This window comes from Lepisma saccharinum, chromosome 12 (genome assembly GCF_977018435.1).
Source record: "Lepisma saccharinum chromosome 12, izLepSacc3.1, whole genome shotgun sequence".
Classification (NCBI taxonomy): domain Eukaryota; kingdom Metazoa; phylum Arthropoda; class Insecta; order Zygentoma; family Lepismatidae; genus Lepisma; species Lepisma saccharinum.
Genome location: NC_139240.1, coordinates 27590489 through 27608064, shown reverse-complemented (window position 1 = coordinate 27608064; position 17576 = coordinate 27590489). Strand labels below are relative to the sequence as shown.

Below are 17576 nucleotides of genomic sequence, written 5' to 3'. Positions count from 1 at the left end.
GGAGGGGCCAAGTGCATGTCACCTGTTCCCCTGCCTGATTTAGCACCGCACGCCACTGGTTCGAAGACAACAGTTGCCATGTTATCCACCAAAAAAAGAAACAACTTGAACGTTGTTTCATCTTTTCGCATTTACTCACTTTTTAATGTGTACAGATAGCAAAAAACGAATGTAAACCATACAACCTTAGTGGGTCGATGCGTAAAAATGTCGATTTCAGCATTCTACGATATACGAAAAACTAATGGAATGGGTACGTTCGCAAACCAAAGATTTGTGCTACTTTCAGCATTCAATCCTGTTCGTACTAATTGAACCATCTGGATGCACCGAAATGTCTTCCAGCTGAGCGTCTAGAAATTTTACCGAATAATAGTAGTTGCAACTGGAAAAAAAATAGAGCCGAAGTTGGTACAGCAGTACATTTGCAATTATTTTATTTATAAATTCAACTCATAATGTAACGTAAAATAATGAGAGCCTAAGAACCTTAAATTTATCATTATAGTGCGTTGTTCCCTCACAACACCCAGCTATTTGCCGGCAGTAGTTAACAATGCAGGGTTTTTAATTTTAATGTGTTTCTTACAAATATTCACAAAGACTAGAAAAAGATATAGAACTGTTGTAATGTAAGCCGAGTGTAAAATACGGTATTTGACAAAAGTGGATTAGTAAATTTGCTGTTTATGCGAAAGTTTCGACGATCCTTTTGCATTGTTTCCGTACAATTGCCATAATTGCAGATTCTTATTGATCGGATTGACAAATATGTACGGAGCTGAATTTTTTTTGGTTAATTGATTTATGGTTCATATGTGTTGACTTTTATTCGTGATGGAAACGTCGTAATTAAGTGTTTGAAATGTAGAAACAAATAATGTTTACTTTGGTATACAACGATTGACAAGTGAATTCTTCAAGCTAGAAAACGAGAAAAATGCCAAAAGTAACAGAAACTCAAAAGCAAATTATAGTGGAATATATGGAAGATCACCCGGAATTTGCATCTGGCAAATTAGTAAAAGCACATCGTAAAAAGGAAGAAGAATTGTGGGCAGAATTAGTAGAATTATTGAATGCTTCCAATGGTCCTGTCAAGTCTGAAAAACAGTGGAGGCGGGTAAGTCATTTATACACCTATTGAAAGACCATTAATTCTTTTTTGTCTAATTATTTGAGCATTTATAGTTTTATCTTGTATTTCGATTTGTTTATTTTTTACAGTTAAGGTCAATGTACCTGCTGTGAGATACCATCTACTTGTATTAGTATTTCTTTTTGAATATTAAAAGGAATGTCATTGAAATATTGAGGATGATGTGCACTACAAAGGGACATAGATTACAAAAGTTAAAAATTAATTCACATTTCGATTCACAAAATACTTCTCATTTTGTGTTAAAAAACTAATATGATATTCTCTGGAGCATGTTGTAACTTATTGTAAATAGTAGTAACAGAAATACACAATCATAACTCTTGGGATTTATATTTGGTTTAGTCTTTTAAGCAAGCAAGCATTGCTTATTTGTATTGCTACTAGCAGAGAAAGACAGAATATGGCATGCATTAGCAAGAGGGTTAGTTTCTAGTAGACAGTATTCACTCCTGCAAGAAAAGAAGGGTTTTTCCTCTGTAATTCCCCAAAAAATAGTGCCCCACAGTAATGTGCAAGTGTAGGGTCTGTGGTTAGGCTACATAGATTCTAGGCAAAGACTTAACGTTGGTAACAGTTCATTATATCGGAGACACATTACAATCGGATATTTTGTTTTTCTCATCGTTCGTACTTACGAATTGTGTATTGCGGAACATAGTTGAAGGTGCCATTATGCTTTTTACACAAAAAATAACATCGGAACATACAATATGGCGTGCACAGCTGTGGATCGTCGTGCTTGTGTTTTGTTGATTTGGAGTGGGTATGCAGTTTTTCAACCTTTTTAGCCAAAAAATACCGGTAAAAATTTACTGTCCTTCGGACACCTCTAATTTTTTCGTTTCGTCAATTTTTGACATTCGTACTTACGTATCTGCTTCGCGGAACATTCCTGAAAGTGTATCAACGTTGTTTTGATGAAATTTGAACTATGTTTCCTATCAGAACTAACCTAACCACGTGATAATGGTTCGTGGGGCTAGCACCAATGGTTCACAATTATTTCCAATTTCTAGATCCTGATACTAACACGACACCAAATTTTACTTATGTTTCCTAACCTAACAGAACTAACCTATCCACGCGCCAATGGTTCGTGGGGCTAGCTATTCTCCGTCGGATAATTAATTTTCAACGAACAACATGAATTTCAGCTATGAAACATTCCCACATCACACAAAACACCTTCCCGATGTTCGACAATGCTACAGGAACTTATTACGGTACGTAGTTTCTTCTGTAAAAATAAATAAATGTGTCCAAAGGATAGTAAACAAGTACCAAAATACCTACTTTCGTGTTCATTATGTCATCACAAACCATTGACGGATAGCGCCAAAAAACCATTCACGATAGCCCTACAAACCATTGACGGATAGCCCCAAAAATTATTCACTATAGCCACCAAAACCATTCACGATAGCCCCATGAACCATTGATGGATAGCCACAAAAAACATTCACGGTAGCCCCACGGACCATTTCCCGCAAGGTTAGGTTAGGTTGGGTAAGCATCGTTAAAAAAATAAAAAAATTCTCGTAAAAAAAATAACATCGATTTTTCACATTACGAGTAATTCTTTTGGGTCCTTTCTTCCGTTGCGGAACATACAATATGGTGCATACAGCTGTGGATCATCGTGCGGCGTGCTTGTGTTTTGTTGATTTGGAGTGGGTATGCAGTGTTTCAACCTTCTTAACCAAAAAATACCTACTTTCGTGTTCATTATGTCTTCACAAACCATTGACAGATAGCCCCCCAAAAAAATCACGATAGCCCCACAAACCATTGACAGATAACCCCAAAATTATTCACTATAGCCCTACGAACCATTGATGGATAGCCCCCAAAACCATTCACGATAGCCCCACGAACCATTGATGGATAGCCCCAAAAACCATTCACGATAGCCCCATGGACCATTTCCGGCAAGGTTAGGTTGGGTTAGGTTAGGTAAGCATAGTTAGAAAAAGAAAAAAAGGCACGTCTGGAAAGACTGGTGAGACCGCGTGACTTTCGACTCTCGTGCCATCTGCATAATGGAAACAACGGCATAATGTTGTCGCTTTACAGAAAATGCAAGTTCCTTACATAAAAAGTGATTATTTCTTGTTCTGCAGCATTCTATGGTGAAGTTTTCAGTTTCCGCAAATGAAAATACCTCAAAGAACTTCGACAATGGTACAGAAACTGATTTCAGTGAGTAGTTTCTCCTGTAAATTTGAAGAAAAGTGTCTCCGATATAATAAACTTTTACCGACTTAACTCCTAGGGAGAATTTTTAAAGAATTGTTCAGTGATGAGGCCAGATCAGGGGACAAAGACCCCTGCCTGACCAGTCCAACCTCTCTGCCTCCCCACTCCTTTCCATTTCTGCCATTGCTGGGCTTGAAGCCTAACTTTCGTCTACTTACCACCATATGATGCATTCTGTCTGTCCAGAGCTGAGCCAGTACCATTTTGAACTGATACTGGTACTCTTACTCATACTGAGGCCCGTAGCCAGGAATTCTTAGTAGGGGTGCAAAGTCAATCCTAGAGGCAGCAAATTTTTAATATATTGTGTTGCATTGGCAGATATAGCAAGGTACACAGGGCACTTGCCCTCCTCCCCTAAAAACGATAAGTAACACGAAAGGAATGATATCTTGAAACTCCAAGGAACAAAAGAAGTTCGAGCAACATCAAATAACAATATTTCGATAACGACCTTTCCGAACTGCCAAATAATACAAAGATAAAGTTTAACATAAATAGACTGATCGGAACTGTATCTACTTGATATTTACAGGTCGATAATGTGAATAGAGGATTAATATGTACAGTCATGGACACTTCTGGGTTGTAATGATTCCATTGACTTTCAGTAGGATCACTGCAACCCAGAAGTGTCCGTGACTGTACCAACAGCTTTGGGCCTTCCTGCAGAACTGATTAAAGGGGCCCTTTATAAATTGTGCTTCATAATGTTTCCCTCTAGTTTCCACTATGCAAGATTTTTATGCACAAAGGAATCTAATGAAAATCCAACAACACCATTGTGTTGTGCTATGCAAGAAAAATTGAATTAATTAAATAATATCTTACATTTTATCTACACTTTGATGAATTGTGTAAAAATTTGTAATACATTTTTTGTACTTGCTAAAACATTAAAACATGGGTCCCTTAGTGTACCACAGATTCTATTTGCCTCAAAGGGGAGATTCTTGCATCACTACAGACAATGTTTGCTTATTGGATACGTTAATCATTTTGCAAAATATTGTGTGTATTGTATTATTTTATTCTTGAAATACATGTGTATTCCCGACACACAAATAGCAATCCCTTGATTGATCAATGACTTCTTGGATTACAGCGTCATCATTAAGTTTCATAGAAGGAAATTTTGTATTTTCTTTACATTATGAAAAATATATTCCTTAATGATTATGCTACGAAACCAAACGATGTTAGGGGCCTCCTTCGTCTTACCCCATCCCGTGGCATCTGGGTCGCTTATCACCACCACTTTTTGAGCAGAAGCCACTCTACAGCAGAAGAGTTGACAGAATTATTTGTCTAAAAATTAGGTTGTGCCTGAGGTATTTTAACATACAACGTCTGTTACAGACAGAGTGTAATATTATAAATATAAAATAAATAGGATATAATTGGAGATATTTTTCAATCGTATTTATTTCACTGCAGCTTTTTTCTACTTGTCATTTTCTTGAACCTATATTCATTGGGTGCCGCTTGGACATCAAGGCAAACAACTTTTCTCAGTAACTACTTGCTAGTCCAATTCTTCTTTCGATGTTACAAGCAAATGAAATATGGAATCTTCTGTCCTTAATGTATGCAATCCCATTGATAGCTTCACAGTTGCAAATAGCATTTACTTTTACTGACGTTAAAAATTCTAAGAGCAATATATAACATGCTATGGAAACGATATCATGCCAACAGTCAAGGTTATCCTTACCTTTTCCTTATAAAATGCACACACCAATGTTGCTTATCATATTTGCTTTGTTTTGCATAAGAGAAATGTTTCATAAGATTTGAAATTGATATTTACACTCCACAAGATACCTAGTGTAACCCGTATCAAATTACAAATTTTATCACTTTCTAACCGAAATAATAAATTTGAAACGCTATCACATTTTCATCATGTTTGATAATAATTTGACCCAGTAAGCTGTCCTACATCTTTCACTAGCCGACCCCCATGGTGGAATGGTTACACAACATACTACAAAGCCAGGGGTCCCAGGTTTGAGCCTGGGCGTGAGTGTTCTTTGTGAGCTGAGGCGCAAATACAAATTTTTGTTTGTAAAGGGGGGGGGGGGGGCAAATACCAGAACAAACATGCTAATAATAGTAATGTAGTGGTACTAATAATACCGTGCGTCCATTTCGATCGGCAGCCGAGAGATCGGGAGAAGCGTGGCAGGCGGCACTGACGGATATGCCGACATTTGCGGCCTGAAATGCCCGCTTATTTTTATGGACATATGCAGACATTTATATAAATATTGCAAAACTAGCACTAACCTGTGTTATAAGAGTGTGCTTTTAATTTTAGTAGCTTAGTGACTGTATGTGCCGATGATTTTGACACGCCCACCTCTTGTGAAACACGGCGTAGAGGTTTGTTTGGAGAACGTTCTAACGCTGCACCAATATCATCGAGTTTTGCTTCGGTTAGAATCCGTCGTTTTTGCTTAGGTGTTTTAAAATTTAACGATACAGTTTCTCGTAATTTAAGGACAAGATGTCTAACCGTATCTCTGTGTGGAGTTGAAACGCATGGGAATTTCTGTACAAATTACCTACACACGTCTCGACACGAGTTTGTTTTCACGTAGGTACGTGTCATACATAAAAAAATCTTTGTTCTAACGTGAATCTTGCGGCTGGCATTCCAATCGTCTCACTGACACGTCACACATACACACTACAATAACACAAACAAGTAACTGCAAGTAACCAAGAATAACACTCTTGCGCACAGTACGAAATTAACACGCTCTTGGTTTACATTGCTCGCCACTATATTTACAACTCTGTCTTCATCTAGTCGCGAAGGAACAAAAAACTCGAGCTCGGAGATTTCGGATTGCAAGGAAGCTCACGAACACTATTGACTTTTAACGGTTTCTTCTACAGCGTAATCTTGATACAGTGTTGCACATTCAAAACCTCCAAACAATCCCCATCGGCACAAAACTCTTTCAAGGATATAAACTTAAGCAGGACGTTACTGGTCAAAACTATGATTAAAATGTTTTATTATCTGTGGCTCTTAACATCGTTTCTAAAGCGTATTTATTTGTGTATATAAGGGCAGAAATTGGATGAATTACAGAAGAACTTTTGCGTGTTATAACACAGGTTAGTGATCGTTTTGCAATATTTATATAAATGTCTGCATATGTCTATAAAAATAAGCGGGCATTACAGGCCGCAAATGTCGGCATCTCCGTCAGCGCCGCCCGCCACGCTTCTCCCGATCTCTCGGCTGCAGATCGAAATGAACGCACGGTAGTAGCATCAAAGATGTTATTATTGTCGTAAATCACGCAAAAAGATGATAGAAGTCTGTGCTAAAGCATTTGTGTTTGAACAAATGATTTGAAATATTTTCCAAGATGTTCAATTTCCAGCTAATAATGGAAAACAAGCTCACAAGCTGTATTTTTGAATGACAAACATAATTATTTTTGTACATATGACACGTATAAATTTACAAAATTTTATAAAATGTATTTTTATTTGTATAAAATTGAAAATTGAGGGGGCAATTGTCCCCCTGTAAGTGCCCTTGGCCGTCTGGAAGAAAAATGCAAGAAACACGTGAAAACTAATTCCATCTTGAGGATCCATTTGTCCTGCCATTCTTAGATTCTGCTAGTCTTGTTTTTTTACTTCGATGTGTGTCCCCCTAGATTGGACTTCATTTTAAGGTTGGGGGGGACAATGCCCCCTGCCCCCTTATGGTTGCAGCACTTTGTGAGTGTCTCCTCATCAATTTTACGTCATCACTCATTGTCGTGATTAGCTAGAAGTTGAAGAAAAGAAACAATAATCAAATATCCACTCCCTCTCTCTACCAGTTGAATCACTATTACCAAAAGGTAGACTTGTAAAAGTACTAAGTTCAAACTTCATAGCAACATCCAAACAGATTAGGCACCTCTAATACAAGAATACTCAAAATGTCGCAACTGTTCTAGATACTGAAAATTGTAAAATCATTTCCCGAAGTCTGAATCTCGAAGGGAATTTTGCTCCCCCAATCCTGGTATGACATTATTCGGAATCCCACACACCTTAATAAATCACAAAATCAATAAGTGTATTTGTTTTGTTGCTAGAGTAATACAGAATAAAATTGTTAAGATTAGTGAGAATTCCAGGTAGGAATGTGTTCTGTATTTTTCACAAGGGGCCAGAGTATGCTCCCAGGGAAGGCAGTTGCCCCAGCTAACCCCCATCTAGCTATGGGCTTGCTGATGCTTGAAAATTGTCACAATTAAAAGTTGTTCAAAATATTGATTAATATTAGTGGGTTAGTTTTCCACTCCAATTATGATCATCAATTTGCCAGATTTATTGCTTTTAAATATTAAAAAAATACCTCAGAATATAAGAATACCTGTCAGTTTTTTCATAATATTGGTACTACAAAATCAATGTAAACTTCAAATTTTGCATAACTTCCAAAATAATTTGCACGGTTTATTTAAGTGTGTGTTTATGATTATTTTTACACAGAGAACTGCCTAATTATGACTTGATTGCAGTGTTGGTCTGACCTGAAGAGTGCCAGCAGGGAAAAGGCAGCAGGTATTGTTCCCTCAAAGAAGAAAGGCCCAAATGGGCAGCCAGCAGAAATAAAACTGAGTGACATTCAGAGCAGAATTCTCAATATAATCAAAAGGAGCTCGCAGATAGAAGTGAAAGTTGAAGACCAGGTTCAGGTATGTTGCACAGACCAGTGTTACCTTGTATATCACTAGTCGTTTTTTCTAACTAAGCTTGTATGAGATTAATCATTAATTTTGAAGAACTAGTGCCGTGCACCGAGAGGTAGCTAGTCTAGCAGTAAAATATCTTACAGCTTTTATAAGTTTTAAATCATTTATTTAACATTTATTGTCTTATTGGAATCGCACTTCATAGGCAACTTTGTCATGTCTCAGTGTGACTACCCAGAGTGGAAAGACCTCCACCAGCTGCCATTTTCACTGTTTGTCTGGTTGGGTAGGTAGAGACCCCTACTGAAAGGAAGGCAGGCATTTTGTAATTACTAGTGCACGGAAGTTGGTGTCCTAAAAAATATTTTAAAATGTTGTGTAGAGTGACCTTAAAATTATTAAAAAATGACCTGAAAAGTAATTTTTGGCTTTGAAATTAAAGCCAGTGATCGAAAAATCTTCTTCACATCTAGGTGCCAGCTCTGAAAATCAGGCGCCAGGAAACCACCTAGCAATTGTGGATACTATAAGAAGCTGAGACGGTCCCCGTGGCAGAGTGCTATGACACCAAGAGTCCCGGGTTCGAATCAGCCCAACGTGGGCATGGATGTTTACGAGTGTTAGGTCATCAATTTCATCATATCATATCATCAAAGATCATCTTTGCAAATTAGCCAAAAGTGGCCCAAACATCGAAGTAAAATAAAGCAAATCAATCAATCTATAAGAAACATCGCAAAATCATGTGAGAAAGCTGGAAATGGGGGGTTGTGATTGTTACTGATTGTATGGAATGTTCACAACGTTGACAAAAAAATAATTTGCTAACTTATGCTGTACTGCAATTTGAACTTAGATTCTTCAAAATATTGTACATGCAAACTTAAAAACAGCAATATTACAGCAAAAGAACACAGTCGCCAGTCTGAAATTTTTAGTTGCCATGGCAACCGAGATTTTTCGAGCCCTGATTAAAACAATTTTTTTTCATTAATTACAAGAGAGTGGTTTAACAATTTGATAAAACCCATTATTTGTTGGTTTATACTACCACCTTATTTTATCTTCAAGGTTACATAAAATGCATCACAAGGTTTTTCTGTGTCATTCACCTCCTTCCAGAGTTGGCCTTGCACAATACAGTAGTCAGTCAACACCTGAAAATACAGTTCTGTTTTGCGTACATCCGATTATAATTTTTTTTATGTTGTGACTAATTTTAATTTAAAACAACAGGTTAAAGCGTTAATATTGGCCAGCAAGAAACCTCAAAATATGCTTCACTCGAAGTATTTTAAGTTTGCTCGAGGAAAAATAAATTTACCAATTAAATTAATTATTTAATACATTGAGAAAGATTTCAGTTAAAATAGTATTGTACTTTTGCATTGACAATTATTTTCATTACTGGCATACTTGCTAAAAAGACCACATTAGTTAGCAAATGCATGTAAAATTCACAAAACAACAGGGAAGTAGCAAAAGGAAACCTAAAGAAGCGGAGGAAAGAGAAAGATTTCTTGGTTCTAACAGAAGGGAAGCAGACAGCTATCAGGATTAATATTGTCTTCAAGGCCCAGAAAAAGATTCAACTTCCTAGCGCTAGTAATTACATAGCAGTTTTCTAGCATTTTGAATTTAGTATTGAAAATAAAATTAGTTAATGAACTCATGAATATCATGACGGAGAGTCAATCTGACTTACCCCTTACCCAGCTGATACAAATGTGAACCAAGCAGATATGTTCACCAATGCCCAGCTAGTACATATTTGTAACAACCAGTGTCTTCATGTAATATGTTGCTTTTGAAGCATACTACATCTCAGATAATGTTTGGAGATACATGTTCCTTGAGGTATGTCGTTAGTAATTAGTGAATTGAATTTTTTTTCTGGCTATATTGTATTTTCTGTCATAGAAAAATCTTCCCCCTTTTTTTTCACTGTTTTTTCACAGATATTCAAAATATTGTTTTGTTCTTTAATTCTGAAAGTATCAATAACAATTGTCTAATTTTTGCAGCATGACTGGAACACATATTTGAAACATGTTGGTACCATTTTGAACTACCTCTCTCATTGCCTCTATGGGGGCTGATTGCTTTTTTCTTCTTCTTCTACTCGATAAGGTATTGTTTGTTACCATAGGCTTATAGTGAACAAAATGAGGTATGCTTTTTAACCCCACTGTTCATAAAATTTCATTAAAAACATTGCAGAATTTTAAATTTCCCATTAAAAATACACTGGTAATTCGTACAAACACCCAGGAAAACAGCTTGCTCATCTAAGGGTTAATGTTACAGTTTTGACATGGCATAAAATGTTCACTTTTTCCCATGTGTGGGATTGTCATGACTTTAACAAAATGTTATTGCTTTAACTATTAATGGTCAGTCTTCAAGAAATTGAATTTTTACTTCAAAAGCTGATGAGAAAGATAATGTCCGAGTCTAACATTAAAATATAATGTTTCCCTCATGCTAGAAACAGTAGATAATGTTAATTCTGAGTAACTATTGTTTCATCCTTCTAGTGTATCAGAGCTGCATGTAAATAATATCGAAATATAACTCTAAACTGGGCAGACAGTTGATATCAGCAGGGAGCTCTGTTGCGTGTTTTATCAATTATTTTGTATGCTTTTACAGTCTCATGAGGTTTCTCAGTCCATCAATCTGGATGTTTTCATCGTGGATTCCTCGGTGGATCATCACAGTCAGGACATTGCTCCTCCTCCAAGGCAGGACTCTAAGGAAATTTTCCTCGAACCCTTGGAACCAGTGCCATCACAGATGGAAGCATATAACACCATAAAGAAGCCAGGTATGTGAGTGTTCAATACTATCAGTAGGGACGATTTTTAGGTGGTTTTTTTTTCTTCAAATTTTTCAATATTTTTCACTTTTTTCTTGCTGACCTAATGTATCCATATTATGGTTGCACTATCTGTCGATATCTCAATTCTTGTCCCCTGGCGGGGTATCATGTGTACCCTGTCAATATGTAGCAGAAAAGCAATGCTAAATACAAGCCCTGGGGCATAGGTCATGGCAACTATATTTTTTTCTCAAAGATAAACTATGGTACCACAATATGATCAAATGTCCCGAAGAACATGATATCCTTAGTATGTGGACATGTCACTAGATGTCAGTGTGATGAACAGTGATCGTACACAGGGCAGAGGTAATTCATTGTTGAGCTAACTGCTGTGCCACGGCATGAACAGTGTTTGTGTATCAAAATACTCATTCTTTGGGGGAAGAAATTCCACAGGAAGCTTGTGGAAACTGTGGGGAATAGTGCCCTACTGTACCTAGTATGCACCTATTTTGTTCCTGTAATGCTAATATATGCTCTCTGACATGTAAACACATATGGAACGATGCTATCTTTCAGGATGTTTGCTCGCTTCCCTATCCTACACCTGGTACACATGATCTGCGCTGTTCATACTTTCCACAGTATCATACACTGTCCCCCTTCCATTTGTATACAGTGAAACATTGATTTTACGTTTTTCAAGGGATCAAGCTGAAAAAAACTTAAAATACGGGAAAATGTAAAATCGAGGAAAATTTCTTACTATGTTGGGGCCATCAAAATTGAATGTATAATGCGGGAAAATTTAAAATCCAGGAACATAAAATCGGGGTTCCACTGTATTTCAGATTTTCGTGCCAATCCCACATTCTCATGAAAATAAATAGTTGCCATGACTTATGGGGATCTGAATTTATGGTGATTAGAGAAAGAATCACCAGGAATTCCTTGAATTCTGGGAATTATGCGTGAATTATTGGCTTCGGGGAATTATGCATGAATTCTGCTTGAATTTTTTTCCGTAGACATGAAAAATTGCAACTTTTATTAACCCATTCAATTTATTCATATTTATTAATGCCCTGACGCAAGTTTTTCACAGTTTAGCCCTTATTTTTACCAAGGAAGGAAAAGAAAGCTACGTGGAAAATTAAACGGAATTCTCTCAATCCGATTAATTTGTTAGTGTCCTTTGCAGACCAATCTATCTGACATATGGAAGATTATTGCAAGATATCTTGAAGTTGATTAGGTAAATTTGAAATTGTTATACAAATAACAATTTTTCGTAGATTACTATATCCCGTAACATTTGTGACATTTGTAAATGCATTTCTAGTCTGAGTATGCGAAATGTAAACTACACATCTTAAATTATATATATATAAAAATCAAAGAAGGTAAAAGGAAACACTCACCGGACAGTAGAAAAATTCAAAATTTTCGCTAACTTCGTAGCATCATCGGTGTGAGGAGGAAGAGATGGAACCGGAAGTTGGGGCCCTGCAGAGTTGCCAGGTCCCCATCGAAGAAGAAGCGGTGCGTAGAATGAAAAAAAACAAAAAAAAAACACTTTCGTCACCAGGCTCGTCGGAAACTGTGAGTGGGCAGGATGGGTTGGGATGGAGGGTGGGATGAGATGGGTTAAGGTAGGGACGTTACTGGTTGGCCTTGTTCAGGCCAGGTGGAGTGGTTGCACTCATGGCCGATATATAGGCCCTCTCCCATCTTTTCCGAACAGAGGTGTTGGCTGGTTGAGAGGGATGGTGGTTGGTGTGGACGGCGACAGTGAAGTCCAGGTTGTGGGTGGAGGAGCTGTGGTTATTGATGCGGAGGTTGAGGGCAGTAGATGTTTCCCCCAGGTAAAAATCATCACAGATGTTGCAGGTGAGGATGTAGATTAGGTTTGAGGTGTGGCAGGTCCCCTTGGGATGGAGGGTAAATTTGCCAGTGGCCGTGTCTTGGAGGGTGTGAGAGGTAATGAGGATGGGGCAGGTCTTGCACCTGGGGCGGTTGCATTTATGGGCAGGGGGGGTGTTGGTTGTGTGGTGTTGGTGGTACACAACACTCCTTCATATTTGTGTATGTATGTGTGTGGGTGGTGAGGTGGTAATACATAAGGTTGAAATAGGGAAAACATCTGCTTGTACCCTTGAATTTTTGGAAACTTCACCTTGAAAACCGGAAATTATACTTTAATTTTATCATGGTCCTATAGTGATCACTGGTTCACTTCTTGGTGTCATTTTCCAAAAATTCTCATTTTTACTTCAGCTCATTTTTCTGCCAAATATACCTAACATTAGATAGACTTTCATTGTGCTTTTAAACTAGGTCACTGGCCTACTCTTCGCGACAGTTTCATACATTGTAAATGATTTTTCTGGAAGTTATTTTCCATTAGTTCTCACACAATAAATACAAATGTTATGGTAGGTGAACACTCAATCTCCCATCAGAACCCTTCCACTTTGCTCAGTGATGTAAAACGTTCTGACAGAAGGTGAAAAATCATGTTGAAACACCCATGTATGCATGGTTTCATGTAGTTGTTGGAATTATTCCATGTTTAACATGAACCATACCATAGTTCCTTTTGCATAAAATTTTGGAAAACGTGCATTTTATGCAAGCATAAATTTCATGAAAAGGTCACAATTTTCATTTTATGCCAAATTTGCATTATGTCGTGATTATGAATGTACAGTGGTCAGAAGTAGCGAGCTACTTGTAGCGTCGCTACTGTAGCTAGCTACAAAATTTGTAGCTGTAGCTGTACTGACGCTACAATTTGAAAATTGTAGTTGTAGCGGTAGCGAAGCTACAAAATTCCTGTAGTTGTAGCAAAAATTTCGCTACAGCTACATTTTTTCTCAGCATTTTGAGGTGAATTTTGAATGTGGCAACAGCGTCAGAAAAATCGACAATAACCCTTAATTTTGCAGGAGGTTCATAAAGACAGTCTATTACATGGAGATACAGATTATCTAGATTGTAGATTATAGATGTCTGCGTAATTTATTTAATTAGTATCTGAATAATTCATATATCCAGATAACTAACTGACATACGTGTATATGAATATATTCCGGCTAACAGCTACGTTTCTTTAGCTGCATTGCTATTTTGGGGAGAAACATGCCTCGATTGCTGCACCACTGGAAAAAGTGCCTCGTTTGCATCACCCTCGGAACAAATCCTGTGGATATTCATGTCATTAATTGCTGTGTAAGACACAACTTGCAGAGCAAAAACGAGCGATGGATTTTCCACTGCACTGAAAAGGGAATAGTGCCAGCAATAAATGGCTCAGTATGTTAACAGCATTGATCATCGTCAGTATATAGGATCTCACCAGCAAGAAATTATTGTTACAAGAATAATAGAGTTTCTGGAATTACAATTATTTTGGGATAGTATTTTGTTCACAAATTTTAAAATTACAATACGTTGAGAACACTCAGGTTGACACGACAGTTTCCTCAATATTTTTTTCATAATGCAAAAAGTATGTACGAGTTATTGACTTTCCTGCAGAAACGACAATTTTCTTTAGTTAATATACATAGTTTTCAAATTTATGTATTTCTCCTACTTTTACGTCACTTTTCTGTAACTTTTGATAATCATGACATCATCATCATCATCCTTCGCTGTTTCCTGCCTCAAGCTGGTTCGGCATAGAAGTCAAGCCTCTCCATTTTTTCCTGGTTTTTCACCATTCCTCTCTTTTCAAGGTGATCCAATCTTGTCCTCTTCTCCTAACACTCTCCACTATCTGCTCTTTCCACCGACATCTTGGTCTCCCCCTTGGCCTTATTCCCACTCCTTGTGCATTGTAAGCTCTTACTGGTAGTCTTTCTGCATCCATCCTCTTCATGTGTCCAAACCATCTCATCTGTGCCTGATCTATTCTGTCCTGAAGCTTCACTACACCCACTGTCTGTCGGATCTCCTCATTTCTTATTCTATCTCTTGTAGTCTTCCTCAAAAGACTCCTTAAAAATTTAATATCCACTGCCTGCATATTTTCTTTGTCTCTCTATGTCATTGTCCAAATATCTGCTCCATACGAAATTATTGGCACATAGTATGTGTTATATATTACCTTCTTGCATTTCATAGGTACATCCCTGTTCCATATTAATCTTCAAACGCTTTGATATAGTCCACCACCCATTTGTCCTCTTCTGTTTACCTCCTCATCTATTCTTCCACTTCTCTCAATCAAGACAATGAGGATGAATGGTTTATTTAATTATTCTCTTATCTATAATCGCTTTCCGCCACTTTCGGCTAATTGTGAGAACGAGGAAGAATGATGAATGATGAGCAGTGCGGGAAATGGAGGAGCAGGAGGATCTCATCCTCCCAACTTGGCGTCTTTCCTAGTTTTTGTTTTTAGTCCATTTTATGCATAGATAAGCTGCTCAAGACTTTATCCTAACCACTATGTGCCTCCGCTGGGTATCGAACCTGGGGCCCTTTTGTAGTCAAAGGGCTCCAGGTACTTTTCATTCAAAATGATGACTTCATATCAGTCTATAAAAAATGAAATATTTATTCTCAAGAAAAGTATGTTGATGTGAACATAAATATGTAATCCTAAAAAAAATTATGTGTGTATAGTTGTAATAATTAAATTGGGTAACACCCTAATTGCAATATTCATATATCAAATTTGAATTGATATGCCACTTGCATAGGTTTGGTATTCTCACAAACTTTAGTAAAAATAAGTAACTGAAGTAACACTGCTATCAAAATTTTGGAATGACTGGAATCATGATAATAAATAACAGAATCTACCTACCAGTAGTAGGGCATTTTTTAATACCCATATGGTTTTCATTTTTTTATGCAAAAGTAGCGCAAAAAGTAGCGAAGTACCCCCTCCATGTAGGACTGCCTTGACAGCGCGAGGGGGCTTAGTAGGGAGGCCATTTTCATCACATCATTTCACCCATTATTCACATCCATACTTCACGTTTTTCACCATTCCATCACGTCATTCATCTCCATATCTTTGACCTCCCTATTAAGTAAGGTAGGGAGGTCATTTTCATCTCATCATTTCACTCATTCTTCACATCCATATCTCACGTTTTCACCATTGCATCACGTCATTCGTCTCCATATCTTTGACCTCCCTATAACTAAGGGTCCTGCTAGAGGAGACAACCTCGATAAAAAACCCCTATCCCAAGGTGTGAGTTGCACGTGCCGATGGGACAGTGTTGGCTGCAGGGGTAGGTGCAGTCGCGAACGTGGCCTCGGGGATTTCGGTTTGGTCCTCGAGTAGCCTCCATTTTTGGGGGTAGGCCTTCCTCGGCATACAGGGCATGTCGAGGCGACAATTTATGGACCCTCCACAATACACACATTTTGTATATGGGTACAAAAACATCTCAAACGGGGGGAAACCCCCAAAACGAGCGCGGCCTTCGAGCCCGCTCCAATTAGTGGAAAAGACAAGTAACGTGCCACGTTACCTTGTTATCAGTATTGTTGAGAAGACCGATAGTAACGATGTTTCTGCAACAACAAAGAAACACGGAGCTGCTACATTAAAGGACTTGTCACCATTCCTTATCAAGAAAAAGCTGGACTACGCCGCTGGTTCCGATGTTCCAGAAATAAAGAAGCTGAGAAACGGGAGTCTACTTATCCAGACCAGCACAGATTGCCAGACCAACAACCTTTTAAAGTTACGATCTTTGGGCCATTTCACTGTTAATGTTGAACCCCATCGTCAACTTAACAGTAGTAAAGGTGTGATTCGCCACTGGGATCTGCTAAATGCTGAGGAGGAAGAAATCCTTGAAGCACTCTCATACCAACATGTCACCGCAGTGCAGCGAATCAAGACGCGAAAATCCGGAGAACTTGTGCCAACTGCTTCTATTATATTAACGTTCCAAACGACCACTCTCCCAGATATTGTACGGGCTGGATATTTGAGACTAAAAGTCCGACCATACATCCCTAACCCGATGCGATGTTTCAAATGCCAGCATTTTGGGCACACTCAGCCTTCCTGCAAGGCCACTACCGCCCTTTGTGGTAAGTGTAGTCTGCCTGATCATGGGACCGAACCTTGTTCTTCTGGTCCCAAATGCATTAATTGCCAAGGCGAGCACCCAGTCTGGCATCGTGACTGCCCCTCTTTCCAACAAGAGAAGAAAATCAGAGAGTTGGTCGTCACAGAGAAAATCTCTGCTGGCATAGCAAAACAACGTCTCCGGGAAAGTATACGCACCACTTTACCTGTGCCATTCGCTACAGTTGCTGCAGCTGCTCTTACCCGCCGCAGTGTGGGTGTACAAACCAGCGACGTGTCAACTCAAACACCAACGATTCCCGTAGTAGCCCGCCCTGCTTCGAGGAAAACAGCAACCACTCCTCGCTCCACAGAGAGGAAGTTCAAGCAGGTGCATACAAGGGAATATTTTCTGAAGTCTACTAGTTCTCCAGTCAGGGTGGCAGCCACCACCCTGAAACTTAAGGCGCAGCTGAAGGCTGCCCGGCGGGCGCTCAAAGCACCTGCCCCCACTCCCCCTTCTTCATCCCCTTCGCCCTCTGTGTCCTTACCCGAGGACATGATACAGGACGAAGC

General features: G+C 38.4%; 1 protein-coding gene across 1 annotated transcript in view; it reads left to right on the top strand.

The window, feature by feature from the left end:
* The first annotated feature begins 267 nt into the window (after positions 1-267).
* The window catches only part of LOC145996609 (uncharacterized), a 39152-nt gene continuing 21843 nt past the window's right edge, over positions 268-17576 (top strand). Inside the window, exons 1-3 of the mRNA XM_083133186.1 lie at positions 268-1123; positions 7960-8136; positions 10786-10960. Of these exons, the coding sequence (XP_082989312.1) occupies positions 941-1123; positions 7960-8136; positions 10786-10960 (535 nt within the window). The 5' untranslated portion in view covers positions 268-940. The remainder of the gene's footprint in view (positions 1124-7959; positions 8137-10785; positions 10961-17576) is intronic.